General features: G+C 39.4%; 1 protein-coding gene across 1 annotated transcript; it reads right to left on the bottom strand.

The window, feature by feature from the left end:
- Positions 1–4898: 4898 nt before the first annotated feature.
- Positions 4899–19766, bottom strand: TMEM19 (transmembrane protein 19). Its single transcript, XM_060165309.1, is given in 7 exon segments — positions 4899–5469; positions 7440–7649; positions 8649–8903; positions 9283–9420; positions 16746–16859; positions 19067–19174; positions 19177–19766. Coding segments are annotated over 7 exon segments (1074 nt in total). The 5' UTR covers positions 19259–19766; the 3' UTR covers positions 4899–5302.
- Positions 19767–21603: the final 1837 nt, after the last annotated feature.

The raw sequence follows: 21603 nt of genomic DNA on the forward strand, positions 1-21603 counted from the left end.
CGGGGCACGAACCCGCGTCCCCTGCATCGGCAGGCGGACTCTCAACCACTGCGCCACCAGGGAAGCCCTCTTTCATCTTTGATTCACCAGCTTCAGACACAGTGCCTAAGGCATAGAGACACCAAGAGAATGTTGCACTGGATTTATGTTGCGCCAAACCCCATTTTACTTTTAAATTCACTGCTAATAAGGTTTTTTATGAAGAGAAGGAATACCATTTAAAATAACAATGGGGAAGGGTAGTGGGGAAGAGGGGTTATTCCCAGAGATTATTTTGTTTACTTTGAGCATTTTTTTGATTTGAAGAAACATATTTGACTGTAGACTTTTTAGGAAAGTATTTAAAATTATTTTTGTATAAGTATTTTAATAGCAGTTTTATTGAGATATAATTCATATACCATAAACTTAAAATTATTTACTTTAACAAAAATAAAAATCATCTGTAGTCTTAACAGATAACACGTTAATGTTTTGGTATACATCCTTTTAATCTTTTTTCCTAAACAGGTTTTTCTTGGGTGTAAGTACCTGACTTGAAGCAGCAAAATGATAGTACAAATTATAACAACATTTCACTGATTAAGAAGAATATATGTTTGGGCTTCCCTGATGGCACAGTGGTTGAGAGTCCACCTGCCCATGCAGGGGGCACGGGTTTGTGCCCTGGTCCGGGAAGATCCCACATGCCGCGGAGCGGCTGGGCCCGTGAGCCATGGCCGCTGAGCCTGAGCGTCCGGAGCAACGGGAGAGGCCACAACAGTGAGAGGCCCGCGTACCGCAAAAAAAAAAAAAAAAAAAAAAAGAAGAATACATGTTAAAGTACACTCAAAACAAATGTTACGTGGAAAATATCTCAAATTTCTAGCAGTAGTTATCTTGGGGAAGGTGGGAGAAAGCTAGGTTTGCTGAGGAGTGGAGGCAAAGCATATTTTAGTTTTACCTCTAATGCAGTAGTTTCTAGCAGTAGTTATCTTGGGGAAGGTGGGAGAAAGCTAGGTTTGCTGAGGAGTGGAGGCAAAGCATATTTTAGTTTTACCTCTAATGCTGTAATTTTTTAAAAAGAAGGATAGATTCTGGGTGTTAACTATGCATTTAAAAAAAAGAGAAAAAACTCCAAACATTAAAAAAAAGAGTTGCCACATGTATAAAATAAGTTTTGAAGGGGGTGGTTATGATAAATGTAAAAGAATGAACATGTCTAGTCTTGGCAGGAGCCTTGCCCTGCTAACCTGGCCTCACCCTCACTCCTTCTACAATCAGCTCCTGACTCCTTAGTTCCAAAGCCATTAAAACTGCATCACATGATTGAGAAATGCCAGTGTCATCTCAGTCCTCTGAAATTCAGGTAGCTAAACTGTTTTTTTAATTTTTAATTTTCTTCCAGAAATATGTTCCTGATTATCAACTTTCAGTGATTCTTAAAGGGAGAACTGATTAGCGTCAAATAACTTAACAAACATACATATATTAAACACTTACATATTTTAAAAATGTTCAGTTCAGTTTCCAAATGTTCCACTTGGAGTTATAGCAACAGTACACCATAGTTAGGCTGCATAATTGTGTTTTCAGGTTTAAACCACGTGCAAGCCACCTGGGATTTGGTAGCTAAGTACAGTCTTTTCTCGTTGCGATGGCATCAGGAACATGAGATGATGGGGGCTGCAGGTCACCCACTATGCAAACGTGCGGCAGCTGTTCATATTGCAGGCATGTGGCAAAGTCTGCAATATGTCACCGCACATGATTTTTCTCTATACTAGGCCTATACCTAATTGGGATGAGGCTGGCATTTCTGAAGCCAGCATCCTACATGTAAAGCAGCTAGAAATAAGAAAGAGACATATGGGGCTTCCCTGGTGGCGCAGTGGTTGAGAGTCCGCCTGCCGATGCAGGGGACACGGGTTCGTGTCCCGGTCCGGGAAGATCCCACATGCCGCGGAGCAGCTGGGCCCGTGAGCCATGGCCGCTGAGCCTGTACGTCCCGAGCCTGTGCTCCGAAAAGGAGGGGCCACAACAGTGAGAGGCCCGCGTGTGGCAAAAAAAGTAAAGAAAGAGACATATGCCCCTAGGCTGACGCATAGATAACTCAAGTAATGAGAAAAGCTAGGAATGGAATGACCTGTTGTAGCAGTTCACTGTTCTGCTGGCTCCATTTGACAAGTCTTCAAAGCTCTCCTTCGGGAGCTGCCCTGAGCCACATACACCTTGCTCTTTTCTACTGTGTGACAGTATGGCAAGAAGTAGTATATATGCCTGTAAGCTGCCTACGTAGGCAGTAGTACACATTATTTTATCATACAGCTACATGGAGCTCTTTCCATGAGAAGTGTTTTTTACACAAACTGTTTACTGTTTCTGTAAGATACATATAAGTTTTTTTTAAAAGTGCTTCATTTTAAAAAAAATCTACACTTATCATATCCAAAAGTGCTCTGAAAACAGAAAGTTTCTTCCTAAATTCTGCGACAAAAACTGATCTGACCTGATCTGAGGCTCTCATAGTCTCAGTTAACACACTTACTGGTGGTATTTGCATTTGATAATGGGTGCCATCCTAGACTCTTTTGGGATTTTTTTGTTTGGTTGTTTTTTTTAAAGAAGATGTTGGGGGTAGGAGTTTATTAATTAATTTATTTATTTTTGCTGTGATGGGTCTTCGTTTCTGTGCGAGGGCTTTCTCTAGTTGTGGCAAGTGCGGGCCACTATTCATCGCGGCCTCTTGTTGCGGAGCACAGGCTCCAGACGCGCAGGCTCGGTAGTTGTGGCTCACGGGCCTAGTTGCTCCGCAGCATGTGGGATCCTCCCAGGGCTCGAACCCGTGTCCCCTGCATTAGCAGGCAGATTCTCAACCACTGCGCCACCAGGGAAGCCCTCTTTTGGGATTATTGAGTAAAATATTTTATAGGTACCCTATCACTTTCTAAAATCTGAAAAATTTTGATTCTAAAACACAACTAACCCTAGGTTTTCAAACAAAGGATTGTGAAGCAGTATGTCCCCAAAGTGTTACTGATGTGGTGATTCTACCAAACCCCAAATGGCTCCAATGAGTATTTTTGCCCCAAAGTATGTCATGAGGATGAATCTCCAGGAAAAGAGAAAAGAGGCATGTTAGAACAGCTGTAGGAGTAAAGAGGCTGCATAAAAAACTGCCACAGGAATGATCTGGTAAGTGATGTAGCTCTAAGACTGTATAATTACCAGAAGCTATCCATCCATAAACACAGCACACGGCACTGCTGCTAATAGTTGTCTGCATAAAAATGAAAATTCCCACTCTTTTGAGACTTTTAGGTATAGGATATTCTTTTCTTTTTTATCTTTTTTTATTGACATACGACATTAGTTTCAGGTGTACAACACAATGATTGGACATTTGTGTATGGATATTCTTATTTAGTCGTTCTCAACCTGTTTAACCATTAGACTATCCCAGGGAGGGAGCTTTCTAAAAATGAACCATGCATGGGTCTCACTTTCAGACATTTTGATTTACTTGGTCTAGAAAGGGGCCTTGACAACAGCGTTTTAAAAAACTCCCTACATAACTCTAATGGGCAGCCAGAGATTTAAAATGTCCCAGTACCCAGGCTGTACCCCAGACCAGACACAATCTTTGGGTGAAGCCCAGACACAAGTAATTTTTGTAAAGATGCTCAGGTGATGCTAATGTATACACAAAGCAGATGGGTTGCGACCCACTGAGTTTCTTGGCTTAAGGCTTAAGTGTGTCAATTGTTTTTTTAAAAATTCTTCCTGGGGCTTCCCTGGTGGCGCGGTGGTTGGGAGTTCGCCTACCGGTGCAGGGGACACGGGTTCGTGCCCTGGTCCAGGAGGATCCCGCGTGCCGCGGAGCGGCTAGGCCCTTGAGCCATGGCCGCTGAGCCTGCGCGTCTGGAGCCTGTGCTCCGCGGCGGCAGAGGCCACTGCAGTGAGAGGCCCGCGTACCGCAAAAAAAAAAAAAAAAAAAAAAAAAATTCTTCCTTAACCAAGTCATTTCTAGATAATCACTGTAGCAGGGTCACCAACAAAGAAAATAAAGCTTTCTCCACTCTGACAGTGGCTTATTCATGCAATCTCTCCTCAATTTTTTTATGAATGCAAAAGGGGAAGGGGAAGAAAGGTATGGAAATCACATGAGAAATATTTCAAAATACTTTAGCACAATAATCCATACTACGTTAAACCCCTTTAGTACGTACATCAAAGTGAAGAACAAAACTGAAATGCAGAATTCACTTTGTTTGAGGTTATATGTAAAGGAGAGCACAACTTAGAAGGTACATAATAGGAAATCAATCATAGCATCTTCCAGTGAATTCTAGGACAGCAAATGAAATAATAATTGCAATCATTTTCCAGTGGCTCTTTAACTGGTCAAGATGCCAATGTAAATCAGATTCCTAGACAAATTTCAAAGAAAGCTAGAAAATACATTAAAAATATTAAATTCAAGATAATTTCTGCTCAGAGACAAACTAAAACATATAGTAAGGTGCATATTTTTTAAACGTATCTCTTTTCCTTTACCTAAAAATAAATTTTTTTCATGCATTCTAATGGTCACATGAAAAAGACATTTACTTTTTTTCATCACTAACCCTGAGGAAGGAAGAACAAACGTGGAGTAGACCTCACAGCTCACCAGGAACCAAACTCCACACTTTTTTTTTTTTTTTTTGCGGTACGCGGGCCTCTCACTGTTGTGGCCTCTCCCGTTGCGGAGCACAGGCTCCGGACGTGCAGGCTCAGCGGCCATGGCTCACGGGCCCAGCCGCCCCAACTCCACACTTTTTACAATAATAAATGGCAAGTAATGGGAGAAGTCCAGGATACTACACTTATTCAGGCTTCCACACACATCGGTTTAAATACTTAAAACAGATACAACATTTGGATAATTGGCATGGTGACATTTCTCTGCCACAACTGAGCCATTTAAAACTTTTATTACTTTTAGTCCCTTTACTGATTTAAACAAACAAAATAAAATTTATATCTACCATGCAGGAACTTTCAGTTCAATATATAGGGACATTATAGTTTCACGGCTCAAGTTCCATTCAGCAGAAGAAAAATATGCATAAATTCTATGAGCCTTGTCTTTCACCAAAAAGATATTAGTTGTTACAATGGAGTTCAGAGAGAGGAAAAACGTGGAGTTCCATTGTAATGGAATAGAGGAGAAGCTGGCCTTTCTGCTTTGTCATTACAATTACTCTTCTTGGGATGAGACTTGGAATTGCAAATTTAGCTGAATTTACCGAAGTTTTAACTTTAGTAAATGAAATAAAATTCACTGTCTGGGCCAAAAACCCCAAGCAGCTGCTGTTGGGAGCAAGAGGGCGACAAGGACAGAAGAAAACAGATTCACGGCATTGTTATCAAGAATGGGTTTCCCTGCTATGTACTTCACCTCATTCGCTGGGCTGCTGACCACCATGCCAGTGCTTTCATCCAAACCTGCAATGAAAAAGAAGCAAGTGAGGTGGAAAATCCAAATGACTTGGAAAAAAAAATTAGCTTTCTCCTCCAAAGGAGATAATCTTTCAAAGATTCTCAGCCATTCGTAAAATGACTTTAGAGGATAATGTATATGATGAGTGATACAGAACCCATGATTACAAAAGGTCTCTTTGAATAAATGGGTTTCAATACACCTCAATGCTGCTCTCTCAACAATGCTGGAATTCTTTCCAAAGTAGAAGGGAGAAACTGAAAAGCAGAGATGGCATGAAACTGGCAGACAGGGCTTGCCTTCCCAGTGGCTCCCCTCCTAGAACCAACCTGTGAGACTCCTGAGAATAGGAGCCTCTACAATGGATACCCAGGAGTAGCAAGGTGCCTACACAAAGAAGGCACACAAAGATGAATCTAATCTGCTCCCCAGCCCACATTTTTTTCCCCAACCCACTCAATATGATCAGAAACTTCCCAGTTAGAGCCCAGTTTAGAATAAAACCTAGGCTCTTTACAAAAACGTATAATGGGGGTGTGTGTGTGTGTGTGTGCACGTGCGTGTGCATATATGGTTACTAACCCTTTAGTATAAATTAAAATCAGATTGCTTCCTTCTCAGCATCTAGATAAGACTAATGAACCTGAGAGAACAAATGTTCTGATGGTGGAAAGGGGAGTGGAAGGACAAGTCGATTATCTTGGGACATGAAGAGAATTGGGAGCACTGTATTCAGCGAACCATTCTCCAGATGTCTAGCCTCTTCACTGGATGAATCAAAGGAGAAAACGTGGTTGGTTAGAGGGTGGAGCAAATACACACCTAACAGAACATGTCAGTACACTGACATGACAGGAGAGCCTTAGATGCAAAGCACAGAAAATTCTGGAGAAAACGGGCCCTCTCATATATCTTGAGTGGGACTAAAAACTCAGTGGGGAGGATAGCAAACATGATGTCACAGTAGAAAAGTACATCATATGTGTAGAGTCAGATTATTAGAATAATTATTTCTCAAATGGACTCGGAAAATAAATGGAAGGAGGGACATTATAATGATCTGACTCCAAAATTCTGCGGCCCGTGGGATTAGGTAAAGTCCCATAAGCAAAAGCATCTATCTCCTGCACTATCCTATCTTCCCTGCATAGCTTCTACTCACTGCTCTGTAGGAGTAATTCTCTTTCAATCAATTTGACACAAAAGAATGAGAAATTCAAAATGGTAGAGGAGACTTTGCTCTTTCATTCTGGGTCCCCCAACAACCTGTGTCTTGGCAATTGTTTTTATTATCACATCTCTTTTTTTTCCTTTTCCATATTTCTTCCCCATTTCTTTCTTTTTTTAAAGATTTATTTATTTATTTATTTTTGGCTGCGTAGGGACTTAGTTGCAGCACGCAGGCTCTTCGTTGTGGTGCGCGGGCTTCTCTCTAGCTGTGGCGTGTGGGTTTTCTCTTCTCTAGTCGTGGCGTGCAGGCTCCAGGGCACTAGAGCTCTGTAGTTTGTGGCACGCACGCGTGCGAGCTCAGCAGTCATGGCACGTGGGCTTAGTTGCCCCACGGCATGTGAGATCTTAGTTCCCTGACCAGGGATTGAACCTGCATCCCCTGCACTGTAAGGCGGATTCTTTACCACTGGACCACCAGGGAAGTCCCTCCATTTTTTTTAAGGACACATTTATTCAGTGTCATGATCAGACTACTGCATTTAACAGTCAACAGCATGGGTGAAAAAAACAACCCTACATTAAAAATCCTTGTTGTAATGCTCTACACTTTCCACAGAAAAGAAACTAAAATAACTTATTATACAATTAGTCAAAAATACAGTCCTCGAATTTTTTGCCCATAAACATGAGTGTTGTCTAAAACATACCTTCTTTGTAGCAGCTAGGCCCTGCCACCAGTGTGCATGGCTGAGTTCCCATTCCTTTAATACACCAATAAGTTACAACAATAAGGTGATGTTCTTACCACTAAATTGCATGGTAGCTCCTAAATACGAATCCACAATTGATCCTAGTAATCCAGCCAGACCCCCAAATGCAATAATTGGCCACTGAGGAGCAGAAATGTCTAAATCATTAACAAAAACCAACTGCGTGAGGAAGTATGCAATGCCCACAAAGGTCCCTCCAAGGAGACTGGAGGCAAGGCCCACCATCGTAACTCCTCCGTTGGTCCCTAAAGAAGAACATGGATAAAATCATCTGGTTAACAATCAGCAAACACATAAAGTCAAAAAACGCAAAATATTTTGGTACCTATCTAATCAAGACTAATTTAAAGAAAGGGTTCACTTTGATGCAATCCAAAGACCATCCTACTTAGAAAACAGGCTTTTCTCCTCAGTAACTCCTGACATTCTAAGCAGTGATGTGGAATAGTTTAGTAGAGCTAGACTGCCTGGTTTCAATCTTAGTCCTGTCATTTCCAAGTCTGGTTACTGTGGTGAAGTAACTAAGTTACTTAACTAAGTTACCTAACTTCTCTATGCCTTAGTTTACTCATTTGTAAGATGTAAATAATAAAAGGACCAATTCACATGGTTATTAAGAGTAAACAGTAATCCATGGAGAGCAGTTAGAACACTGCTTTGCACATAGTAGGTACTCAAATATGTTAACTGTTATTATGATGATGATGATGATGGAGGGGAAAAGAAGGAAAATGAGAGGAAGGAGGAGGAGACAATGATAAAGTACTAGTAGCAGTACTAGTAGTAGTAGTAGTTGATAATGATAATGGGGAAATGAGATATACATTGAAGCACTAACCACCTAACAGGGTCCCAAGAAATACTGTATCATTTCCTTCCTTTTCCTTTCCCACTGATAAGCCTGTGGGCCAATCTCTATGTTTCTATATCATTTATCTAGGAATTACTAACACTTCCTGCAAATATTATTTATTATCACCGATTTAATATCCTATAGCGATTTTCCAATTAAGGAGACAAACTGAAATTCTTAAAAGGCTTTTAAATAAGAAACACAATAAATCAAGAGGCTTTTTGTTCATTTTTTTTAACATCCTTATTGTAGTATAATTGCTTTACAATGGTGTGTTAGTTTCTGCTTCATAACAAAGTGAATCAGTTATACATATACATATGTTCCCATATCTCTTCCCTCTTGCGTCTCCCCATTTTTGTTTTTTAAAGAAACGTAAATAAAGACTCACCTACTGGAACTTTCTCCCAGGTTGTTATCAGCCTCGGTGGGCTTTTACTCAGAACAGTGCCAACTTCTGAAGCCCATGTGTCTCCAGCAGAGCAGGCCAGTGCAGCCAAGAGAGACAAACACATCCAAGAAGCAGTGTGCTGCTTGGAAAAATCTATTGGGATTTCCCCAGGGCCATTTTCTATCATGTATAGCAGGGCCAGCTCTGTGGGCACAGCTCCATTACAGAATACCTGAATCCAATTCCTCTGCCCACCTAGGAACAAACAAGGGAATGAAAAGGACAAAAAATGTTTTCTCCTCAGGAGGAAAATCATGCATTTTTAGGAACTTACATTTCAAAACTTAAAAGAAAAATGACTAAAATTTCAAAAATGACTAAAAGTGGGATGGTAACTTTGCCCACATTCTATATTGTTTTAGAATAATGAATGATAGACTTCAGTATTTCTACAATTCTGCTGTTATTTGCTATTGTGGTAAAGTAATAATAAACTATATCAGGCTACTACTAAAGTAATTCTCATAAAATTTACGTTTCAATAGTCTAAACATGTTCTGATTAAAAGCTTATGATATGTTAAGATGAAATAAAAGTTCCTATTTTAAGTAACGTTAAACATAATTCATTCTACCTTCCTTGTATTCTGAATCTAGACGTTTCTTTGTTTCTCCCCTCCATTTAGTGAGTCTTGAGGAAGAAAGAAAAAACATCAGCAAAGAGGTGAAAAAGCTGAAATTTGCAACGGTTAGGATAAATCCAACCACGAGCCCTGAAAGAAACACATATATACACAAAATTACACTTAGTCCATACATTAATGCTGTGAAAAAAAGAATGATTTTTTTCAGTTATTTTCATATTATAACTGGAAATGTTCATTTCCCATACCTTTACATTTTTACCAACTAAGATATTACCAAACAGTATAGGGTCTTTCAAGTTTCTATTTTTTACATTTTCCCCCCATAGCCTGGGATGTTTTTCTACTTTACAAGGAAAATTCAATAAATAGAGCATCCAAGAGTAAATCTGGGAGAGAAAGGTATATAGAAAACAAATTCCGACATGACAGAAGTAAGTCTCCCCTTATTAGTAATTATTTTAAATGTAAATGGGTTAAATGATCCAATCAAAAGATGGAGATTGGCAAAATGTATAAAAATATGTGGTCCAACTATATGCTGTCTACAAGAGACTCACTTTATATCCAAAGACACAAATAGTCTGAAAGTAAAAGGATTGAAAAAGATAATCCATGCAAATAAGTGACCAAAAGAGAGCAGCAGTGGCTATACTAATATCAGACAAGATAGACGAGCTCAAGACAGCATTCTTGTGACATGATCTCCCTCTCTCCCTCTTTTTTTTTTTTTTTAGCATTTCTTTTCTTTTGGGCATAACAAAATGCTCAAGGCTCATCTTAGACCTACCTTGCCCCAGCCCTGGAAGCAGCCGTTTCTCTGAGGAGCTCTGGTTCATTACAGTGGGGAATGGAGGGCAGAGGTCAAAATCTAGGCTTATGGTGTGTTCTAGTATATTTGCTTTTTGTGGACAAAGCAAGTGAATACACACACATACAAATATACACACATGCATATATATGCATGCTTATATATGGGAACATACATATGTATATACACATACACATAAATATTGGGGGAATCACAAGATCACACCCGTAACTCCAATTCCAATCTATCTCCACAGGTTCTCTCTTGCTTTTCCCCATTCCATATTTGTATGCCTTTTTCTTTAGTTAGAACTCTGGCCTCAAACAACAATGACAATTTCACTCATCTGCTCAATCTCTATTACATCTAAAAAACTGTTTTAGAATTGCTTCACCCATACTACAACAAAAACAAACCTACTAAAAATAGTAATTTGTAATTCTCCCCTTCCTGTAACCCCAGACTGAAGGAATAAAGAATATAGTTAAATACTGGGTCCATAAGTTACTCTTTTTCTTTTTCTCCCTTCAGTGAGCTTATAGTATTCATTTAAAATACAGTTGGGTTCATCTGTTTTAGTTTGCTTTCAGTTTTAGATCCCCCTCTTCCCAACTTCACTGATATTCTTAAACATGCTTTTAAAAGTCACACTTATACAAAAAGGTATATTTAGAGAGGTGTCACTTCCTCCCATGTCCCTTCTGCCCCTCCCTCTATATTTTGCTCTCTTTCCATTCTTTGTATGTATTCAACATCATTGTTCTCCAGTTTATCATTCCTGTGTTTTCTTTTATGAAGATAAGCAGATATATGCATGTTTTCTTATTTTTCCTTCTTCCTTACACAAAAGGTAGCATTCTCTATATGTGATTTTGAACTTTCAAGCACACTTTTGACAATTTTATCTTCCTTCTTCCAGGGAGAGAATGTGCTAGTCTGCCACTGAGTACTCAGATCAGTGGCACCCAAGAGTGGCAACCATGGGGTTCATGGTTGACAATTTCTGCTCTCTGGAACTCTTAAGATAAATAGATTGAGTTTTGCTATATTAAGATTTATTTTTATTAAATAACACAATAAGCAAAGTTCTACTAAGTAATAGAATAGACATTAAATAATTATTAAATAAGTTACCATGTATTTAATAAATAAGTATTAAATAATAGAACAAGGGACCAGGTTCCTATTTCTGTAGCAATAGGAAATTTTCTATTGGTTAGCTCCATCCTGACTGATTGATCCATCCAGAGATACTCGGTTATTGGCATTTTACTTATGTTTAGTACTTTTTTACTGAGAGTGCAAGAAATCGCTATAATGCTGTATAAAGTAAAATAAAGTGCTTCAGCTCTGGAGCTGAACAGTCTCGAGTTAAAATCTTGACTCTTCCACTTACTTCTGCATGACTAGATGTTACCTAACTTTAAGCCTCAATTTCTCATTGGTGTATTAAGAAGAAGAATAATTCCTACCTCACTGGCTTGATGTGAAAAGTTAAATGAGATAATTTTTATAATATGCTTATTATAAACCCAGCATGTAAGAGGCCCGTAATAAATGTTATCTAATATCATTGGCAATAATGGCAGTTACAGTGGCAAAACCTCAACAAGAACATCATTATTATTGCAATTGTGTTATTATTATAATAACAAAGATGAATATTATTATGTTACCCAACCTTTAAGTTTTTTCAATTGTTTTTAAACTTATTACAAAATTACTACATGGGTATTGGAGGGGAAAGCCAAAACATACAGAAGTCAAAGTGCCTCCTTCCCTCACCACCGCCACTCCCATCCCTTCTCTATGGTCAGTCACTGTTAACAATTTGTTCCACAGTCTTAAGCACACCCAAAGTGAGATGGCCCTAAAAAAACCTACACTGATATGCTACAAAAAGGAATCTACATCCTTTTTACTTCAAACACCTCAAAATATCACATGAAGTGATCAGTGTTCAAGTTGATGACAGGTTCGGAATGAGGAAATAAATTGAAGCTAATGTGCTTTGAAGGAATGATTTCTTTTATGTAGTCTAAAAAATATCTTAGAACTTTTTGCATCTCCCAGTTACGACAACTTTTAGATTAGTAACTGCTAACTCCACTTGGTGTCTTTTCCACCTCTTCAACCCACCTCTATCATCTTTAATCGTCCGTGCTAAGGAGTTAATTTGCATAACAATCGGATGCTCCCAAAGACTGTGAAGACTCAAGAATTATGGCTGCCTTCTGAGCTTAAAACAGGTAAATTCTATAACTGGCAGATGCCATCTAGGGAAGTAAAACAACACTGTCTACAAATGTCTTTGATAGTGGGAGTAGAGTTACCCAAAATTCCAACCAAGGGGACCTGGGAATAATATCTGGGAGACAGGAAAGGGAAAGGTAGGACTGGAATTTTATAACTTAATAAACTCAAACCTAATCAATTATATTATAAGTAATTTGCCTAGAGAAAGACTATGGGAATCAAAAGAAGGCTGGTTAGCCCAAAATACAGAATATGAAGGCCAAGAGAACCAGAGGTTGGCAGACGTAAATACTATATAAGGGACAGGACTGTTTGACCTGTGGATTTGCATTACTGACTGTTTCTCAGACTCCGTACTCTGCCAAAGCAACCTTCTCATTACAATCTGACTTCTCAAGTGGTCTGACTGCAAGAACTGGACATGTCTGAACAGTGATGTTTGTATTCCAGTTGGCCCAGTAGTTCTATATTTTATCAGATTAATAAAGTAGCATTCTGGCTCATATATTAGTCTCTTATAACAATGGCAACATAAACCAGTTTTCTTGGCTCTAATCAACTCTGGGTACCTGATAGAATGAGGTTTCTATTTCAAAAGACTGAACGCCAGATCCGAATTATGATAACCAAAGAGGTAAGGCCATCCTTGTGAGAACACACAGAGCACAACCACCGGCCCTTCCTGACAACACCTCATTGGCTGTGCACTTCCATTATACTTACAGCATCTCCTTCTGGGGATTAAATGCCTCAAACCCATCTTACTTATCATCTGTCTCCTCTGACAGTGGGATTTTTATCTATTTTGTTCATTACTAAGTCTTCAGTGCCCAGAACAATGTCTGGCATACAGGGGACCCTTACTAAATATTTGTTGAATGAATGAATAAAAAAAAATGGGAAACCATTAAGCCTAAGCGTCTTGGCAAGTGAAATTAAATTTAAACTTGTCAAGCCAAGAGACTGATGACAAACTGTCCACACAGACATGTTCAAAGGAACACACTGAAAAACTAGACTAGACAACACTTTCTTGGAGCAAATCACCTGCACAGTGCTTTACAGTTTACAAGTACATTCTCACATAACCCCTCATGTGATCCTCTCCTTATTCTAGAAGCATTCTTTCTCTCAAGGAGACAAGAGCCCTTCACTTCAGTGTCCACCCTAAGCAATGCCTCAACCCCTCCCCTCTTCCTTCAACACTGAGGTATATGTTCCTGTGTCACAGAGGACTCTAAATACCCAGATCCTGAGGAAGTTCTGAAACTCTTCTCAATCCCAAGCACACTAAAGACATGGTATGGCAAACCTTAGTAAAATTCCTATGACTGTAATAGTAGTTGTGGAAGGAAAACAATACTAACATTTATAAAATACATGTTGCTATTTTATGAGTGCCAGGTCCTGTGCTAAGCATTTTACACATATGACCCCTCATGATAAGTCAATGCTATAGATAATATTATTCCCTCTAATTTGATGGGTGGGAAAATTATAACACAAAGTTTAAGTGACTTGCAGTTATACTTCAGGACAGTATTCCCAAGTACTATGATATACCTTGAATCAACATTACAGTTTTTTGTCCTTAAGGAAAAAAAAAAGCTCCAAACAAAAAAGATACCAAAATTTCACAGAATGCAATGACTAGGAAAAGGGTAGTGGTTTTAAAATCAATCTACATATATTTCCTAAGCACTATTGTAAGAGCATGTAGCGCTATTCAAAAATGCTTAGGACACAGAAGAATATGATACACTCTGTGTCTTTGGGGAGTTTATTGTATAATACTTTATAGTTTAAAAAGATATGTTGTCCCACACGTTATCTTGTTTGAGCCTCACCAATAAGCCCATAAGGACCTATTTCATAGGAGATGAAGAAAGTAAGTCTCTGAGGAGTTACGTGACATGGACAAGTTCACAAAGATAGCAGATGGCAATGCTACAATTCAAATATATATCTTTTAATTCTTTTTTTAAAAGTCTTTACTGAATTTGTTATAATATTGCTTCTGTTTTATGTTTTGGTTTTTTGGCCACAAGGCATGTGGGATCTTAGCTCCCCGACCAGGGATCCAACCTGCTCCCCCTGCACTGGAAGGCGAAGTCTTAACCACTGGAACACCAGGGAAGTCCCTACATCTTCTAATTCTAAATCAAGCCAGGTAGGAGAGGAGTAGAGGCCAAAGGGCCAGGAGGCAGAAAAGGAAATGGTAGTAGGAAAGAAAAAAAAGTGGAGATCAGAAAAGTAAGAGGAGAAACAGGATCATATACAGCATGGAAGCCAAAGGAAGACAGTACTTCAAGAAGAACTTGACGCTTCTTCCCACAGGTCAAGAACAATGAAAACCAAGGCAAGGCTACCTGAGAAAGGACATTTTTAGCAAAGCATAACTCTATATTGTTATATTCAAATAGAGATTGCTCAAATTATTTGTTATAAATGAGTAATTACTTTCAAAGTGCTAACAACAGATTTCTCAATTTCTCAACAGAACTTGAACAGTGTATCTCAATTATGAAGAAGGAAAATGAGCATGATTCTGAAGAACTGTGCCTAATAATAAAAAGCACCCTATACATGTTGGCTATGTGCTAGGCTCTGAGCTAAAAACTTTATAGTAATTATCTCACTTAATTCTTACTGCAATCCTAAGAATGAAATCAGGGGTGGATCAAGATTTTGTGGGTCCTGACGCTTATAAATTGGGGGCACTCTTTTTAAAAAAAAGCACAAAAATATCTTTTATCTCTGTAAAATTTACAAAACAAGAAGACCATGAGAGCACATTGCTAGGGCTCTTCCTAGAACCTTGAAAGGTACCATTGTAAATGAAATGCCATGAAGTTTAAGCTTTATTACTTTCATGATTTGTCCTTCTCTAGGTTAAATTTTTTTTTATGCACAGGAAGCATTTATTTATTTTTTGAAATGTTTAAAAATTGAAGTATAGTTGATTTACAATGTTGTGTTAATTTCTAGGTTAGATATTAAAAACCCATTTCTCTGAAAACTGAGGTACAGAGAGGTTACGTGACTTTTCCAAAGCCATAACTATTACTCAAACTCATCCTGCCTGATTCTAGTGCTTGTTCTTTTACTTATCAGGCTATATTGCCTCCGTGAAGGCCTGCTCTAGTTTATAAAACTTCATGAAACATCTGCTGTATGTGAACACAGAGGGGATAGGGTGTCTCTACAGTGCATTAGGGCTAATGATTATCAGCATTTTGAGGGCTAGGTAGGCAGCTTCAAGACCTGCCAGTTCTAAATAATCCTTATCCTGTAGTGATCTCAGCCTACAGGAAGTATTTGGTGGTGGTGGGGGGGGGAATCCTCATGTCTTGGGGCTTATAACACTGGTAGGATATGAAAATCCCAAAGTCAGATCAGATCCCATCAATCCCCTGGTTCAAGGCAGGGGGGATTCTAGTTTGGGATAAAATCTTTACTGTGTCCTGATAAGCCCTGTATTATCTGGCCCTTACCCACTTCTTCAACTTTATCTTACTCTACTTTTCCTTTTCTTCCTATTTTCTAGTCAAATGAGCCTTATTCTCACACCTGAACAAGCCAGGCTTGAACATGTCAGGGCCTTTCTACTTGTCTGTCAGCGGAACATGCTTCTCTCAGATCTTCTCATTTCTGACTTCTTCAGGTCCCAGTTCAAAACAACCTCTTTAGAAGAAAGGTTAATCCAGACCCTATCCACAGAAGAATGCCCCACATTCCCCAATATACACACTTTATTATCTTTAATATTTTTCTCATAAACTTTATCGTTATATTAAAAGTTTTATGTATTTTATTTGTTTATTATCTATCTGTACTAAAGAATAAAAGTTCCATAAAATCTGAAATCAGCTATATCCCCAGTTTCTAGGAGAGTGGCACACAGTAACTGCTCAACAAATATTTGCTAGAAGAATAAATAAATGGCCTGTCCCCATCTCAACTCTGAAGAATGAATCAAGAATACTCAGTTGGGACTACTCTGCCTCAGGCTATTAACAGCAATTTCCAAGTGCTATTCTTCTCAATGGCTCCTCTATTTTACCTTGAGGAAAAATGTTCCAATGTTTCCACTAGCAGAAAATTTAAACCAACTCAGGAGCAGAATAACCAAGGTCCTCAAAAGTCTATCCTACTAATCTAGTTGTTATCAATTACAAGGTTCAATTTGTACATCACACTAAAAGGGTATGTTAGTATCTGAAATTTTGACAGAATAGTAAAGTTGAGTAATGCATAACTTTATCATTGTCTAAAATATGCAACATTGTGATTCATAGGCTCATATATTCAGAATTTAGAAAACACGAGTTTAAATTATATAAGCAAGCACTTATTATATGGTTAAACATTCAGAAGAAAAACATACCTCCTAAAGCCCCACTATGATTTAGACTTTTCTTTTTAAAGCCATTAGAGACGATCAAAACGGGAACAAAAACTGAAAACAGCCAACGCCAAGGAGAAATAGGCTGTAAGTTACCTGAAAAATTATAAAGGTAGAGCATAAATTGTATGAAGCCTGCACAGGTTACCTTTGGCTGCAAGTTTTTTTGTTTTTTTTTCGGTACGCGGGCCTCTCACTGTCTTGGCCTCTCCCGTTGCGGAGCACAGGCTCCGGACGCGCAAGCTCAGCGGCTATGGCTCACGGGCCCAGCCACTCCGCGGCATGTGGGATCTTCCCGGACCGGGGCACGAACCAGCGTCCCCTGCATCGGCAGGCGGACTCTCAACCACTACACCACCAGGGAAGCCCAGCTGCAAGTTTTGATAACTGCATTCTGGATTAAAATACTGTGGTAAGTAGAGAAACTGAGATAAAGCCACCAAAGTAAAATATTCATGTTGAGAATTATATATTTTCAGAGAGACAATCCTAGTGGGGAATGACCAAATAAGTCCTGTCCAAGTTTAGAGAACCATTTACAACTATTTATAATAATGGGTATTTGATAGATATTTGGAGATCTGAAATGAAGCTCTGGTTCTTTATTTTTTTGGAAAGGAGGCATGTATTCATTCTCAAGAACTGTATAGAACAAATACCTTTCTTAACAGGATCCAATTATTCCTCTCTCTACCTTTCACAGAGATTTTTTTAAATCCTCCCACAGGCTACACAACTCAGGACGCAAAGGTTAGCAACTGATTTTTCCAAAGGTTGCATCCAGCTCACAGATGTTTTGTTTAGCTAGCATAATTTTTTTCAGTTTGAATCAATATTTAAAGTTTAGGAAATTTCGTATAAAAATCCAGATTCTTGTTTTCTGTTTTTAAAAACTGGAAGTTCAGGCCCACGTGGCAGAATTGACTACAGGTAGAGAAGTCACCTCCTTTAGACAGGTCATGGCTTTCCCATTTAAAGTCCCCGCCATTCCTGACAGACTCTTAAACACCAAGGCTGAGTGATTATAGTAAAGAAAAGTGTGAACTATTGCTTGTGCCCAGGTTTCTATCAAAAATTGGAAAATGCAACACAAAGAGGGTGAAATGTTAAAAAAAATTGGGAAAATCCTATTTCTAGAAGTGTAAACTGTTCCCATGTGCTTAATATGCACAGTAAAGCCTTGGAGAGCTTCACTTATCTGCATCAGGTGCCTGGCCCCAAGGGGTCACTTCAATTTACAAATCCTGATTTATTCTACGTAGTTCAAGTCATAGTTAATACTGGCATTAAGGAGAATCTTCTCACATACCTCTCCTACCCGAGCCCTCATCCCCTACTGGGAATCATTATGAACGAACAGCCTTGAAAGCACGTGTAACCTGGAGAACACGCACTCGATTATTCACATGTTTTTTTGCAAAAGGACTAAGGTCTAAAAAGGTAACATTTATGATAAAACCATTTATAAGAGTTTACTTTCTCACTCTGTTTTTCACTTTTCCTTTGAACTGAACGGTATTGTTTTTATAAAGGGGTACCAATGAAGTTTGTACAAAGGCATACTTATGCTCTAAGGCAGTTTCAAAATCTTAAAGATTTGAGGGCTTCCCTGGTGGCGCAGTGGTTGAGCGTCCACCTGCTGATGCAGGGGATACGGGTTCATGCCCCGGTCCGGGAAGATCCCCCATGCCGCGGAGCAGCTGGGCCCGTGAGCCATGGCCGCTGAGCCTGCGCGTCCGGAGCCTGTGCTCCGCAACGGGAGGGGCCACAACAGTGAGAGGCCCGCGTACCGCAAAAAAGATTTGAGTTCAGAGTACCTCATATTTATGCAAATTGGCTTCAGCCTTTAAAACAAGTCTGTTCTTTTGCAGTGACCAAACAGCAGACAAATCTTCCAAATCTAAACATTGTATCATCATTTTACTTTTTATTTTTTACAGGACACATGAAACTGATAAACTTCCTTACTAATATTCTTATTAAAAGCATCACTAAAATTGCTTTGCAAAATTATGTTTAACCTCACTTATTTTTCACCAAGCTAGATGTAATAATTACATGAAATAAAAGACATTTTGGAACCGGTATAACTAGTATTATGACAAGCAGCATTTACTAAAAGCTTTAAAACGTTCAAGGCACTGCATATTTCCATGTTAGTAAATGCAAATCAGGCCGTGGAAATTAAGTAAACACAACAGTTTATAACCATTCAGAAGATATGAGTTTTGGCGTTCACAATGGTACTTTCTAAATTTCACCGATTAGGTTATAGAAAGACAATTTAGAACATTTATACTCACCATAATAGGTGCTTGCAGTCATAGACATAATCCAGAAAGCTAAAGAAATGCAAATGATCAGACTCAATATAACTATATTAGTTATCATCTCTATGTATTTTTGTATGTATTGTGGTCAAGATCTGTCATGAAAAATAACAGTATGAACACCTGGGGGGGGAAATATCTCGCGTTTCTGAGAAAAATAGTCATTTAAGTTGCCAGCAAAACATTCGTGTAGAGGCGAACATAAATGCCAACATCTTCCACCGTCCGAGAAAATAATATAAACCCAAACTATTTCTGGAAACTGGGCTGGTGGGGCGCTGCCGCAGAAGCCTGAGCGAGATTAACGCCTCCCTGCGAGAGCAAACCGCAACCTCTCAGACAGCGGCGGGCTCGCAGACCGCGGTCCCTTCACACCTGAATTTCGCAACTGGGAAGGTGAAAGGGAAGCGGAAGCAGCCAATCAGCGGCCCGGAGGGCGAGCTCCGCCCCCACCGCCCGCCCACGCGCTGACGCTGGGGGTCGGCAAATGCAGAGAGGCGAGGCGCGGTGCCGGAATTTGGGGTGTCCCGGTGGCAAGCCCCGAGTGACGGAGTGCGGTCACTCTCGACGGCCGCCCGCGCAGCCCTAGAGGCCGGGTCCAGGCGGCCAGGGCCGAGGATCCTGGAGCTCAGCTCGCTCCTCGCCGCTTGTCAGCGTCCCGTGGCTCGCCTCCTGCGCGCCTGCGCCGCGGCCACCCGTGGGCGTCGCCTCGCTTACGTGAGCGTTGCCTCGCTTACGTGAGCGTTTAAAGGGCGGCTCCAAGGTCCAGAGGACCAAGCGAGGACTGCCGTTGGCAGGGCCCTGGTACGTTTGTAATGCTCTTTAGAGTCTGGACCCTTGGAACACCTATAAAAGTCTTGTGTTTGAGGACATACCCAAACGCTGAAAAGTGAAACCACCACCAAGGCAGTAACAGCATAGAGGAATGAAAGCAAGTGAACTTAGACCCAGTAGACCATGTCAAGCATCAGATTCGAATGCTTTTTCGTCTGTGAACAGTTCGTGGCATACAATATTATGGACTTCTTTGAGGTGGGGGATATATTGGGCTGTGGAAAGGGAATTTTATGACTGAGAAGATCACTTAAAAACAGCACCTGTAAGGTGCTGGACACTGTTAGCCGCTGGAAATGTAAAGATAGCTCGACATAGTTCCTGCTATTGAATTCTCAAGTAATTATTATGTAGAACATTGTGGAAATTGTTCCCGCACCTCTCCTATTTAAAGTCTGTGCATTCAGTCAATTCACTTAGAAAGCAGAACGGCTTGTCACCTTAAACAAATGAATCTTGTGGCTTATTTCACGTTTTAATTAATTTTTGTTTGCTGGGTTAACAGTAACTAATTGATAATTACATTACATTCTGAACTTTTTCAGTTAATTGCTGACAGTGTAAAAAGAGGAAGCAACTCACTTTCAGACATAGTACCCAAACGTGTTTTAACCTGCTGAAAGTAATTACTTTTTGAAAACTCACACTGTATTATATGCCAAGACTATTTGAAGCCCTTTCCTTTGGTAAGGCATACAATTAATTACCTGAGAACCAAATTTGTGAAGTAGGACTAAACAGTAGTGGACTTCTCTTACTATATGCATATGTAGTCTTTATGCAGAAATTATGTGCCCACTTAAGTTTTATCTGGTTCTGTTCAGCACAGGTAAGTAATTGGATTACCTTAGAAAGCTGACTGGCCCATATTAGTGATACTAGACAATTAGGCATAGTTATTATTAATAAAACCTAATATTTTTGTGGTTTGCATAGTGACCTTGTTTTTGTCTTTGCTTAGACAAAATTATGAACTGGTATTGCTTCCCCCCCCTTCACTTTAGTACAGTTACAGGGTTATCTTGCCTGATTTTGGTGTTCTATGAGATTTTTGTGTCTAATAGGAAACCATGGGCTGTGCAGGCCATCTTCTAACAACAATGAAGGCTAGCTTTGTCTGGCTAGTTCCTGAATGTCACGGATGATTTTCTCTCTCATGAATACGTAGCTAAAATTGCATATTAAATAGTAACAGTGTTGGTGACTGACTCTTCAAATGAATATTTCTCTTCCATTTTTTCCCGGTGTCCAATTATTGCTGTTGTTCTTCATAAAACAAGTTATTTGAGCTTAAGGCTGAAACAATTTGGGGGAATTAATGTAGTTAAAATATTCTTTAAAAAGAAACAATGATTTTACAATCTGATAATGTTTAGAGACTTAATCTGAAAACATTTCAACAAAGTCTTTTTCTATTTGCTTTAAAAGCCACTTTCTAGCAACAGAGAATTTTATGATTAAGCATTTTCTAAACTATATTCCTCAAGATATTGGTAGGTACGCTACCCTCCACCACCACCTCCCCTCCAAAATACCTCTGATCAAATTTAAGGTTCAGAAATTTTGTTTCCTCATAGGACTGTGAGAGTGCACTAAAGGCTCTGAGAAGTTAAGAAACTTTGAACACTTTTGTTAAATCTTTCCAACAGAGTTAATTGTTTTACCACAGATTACTT

This window comes from Lagenorhynchus albirostris, chromosome 11, assembly GCF_949774975.1.
Source record: "Lagenorhynchus albirostris chromosome 11, mLagAlb1.1, whole genome shotgun sequence".
NCBI classification, from domain to species: Eukaryota; Metazoa; Chordata; class Mammalia; order Artiodactyla; family Delphinidae; genus Lagenorhynchus; species Lagenorhynchus albirostris.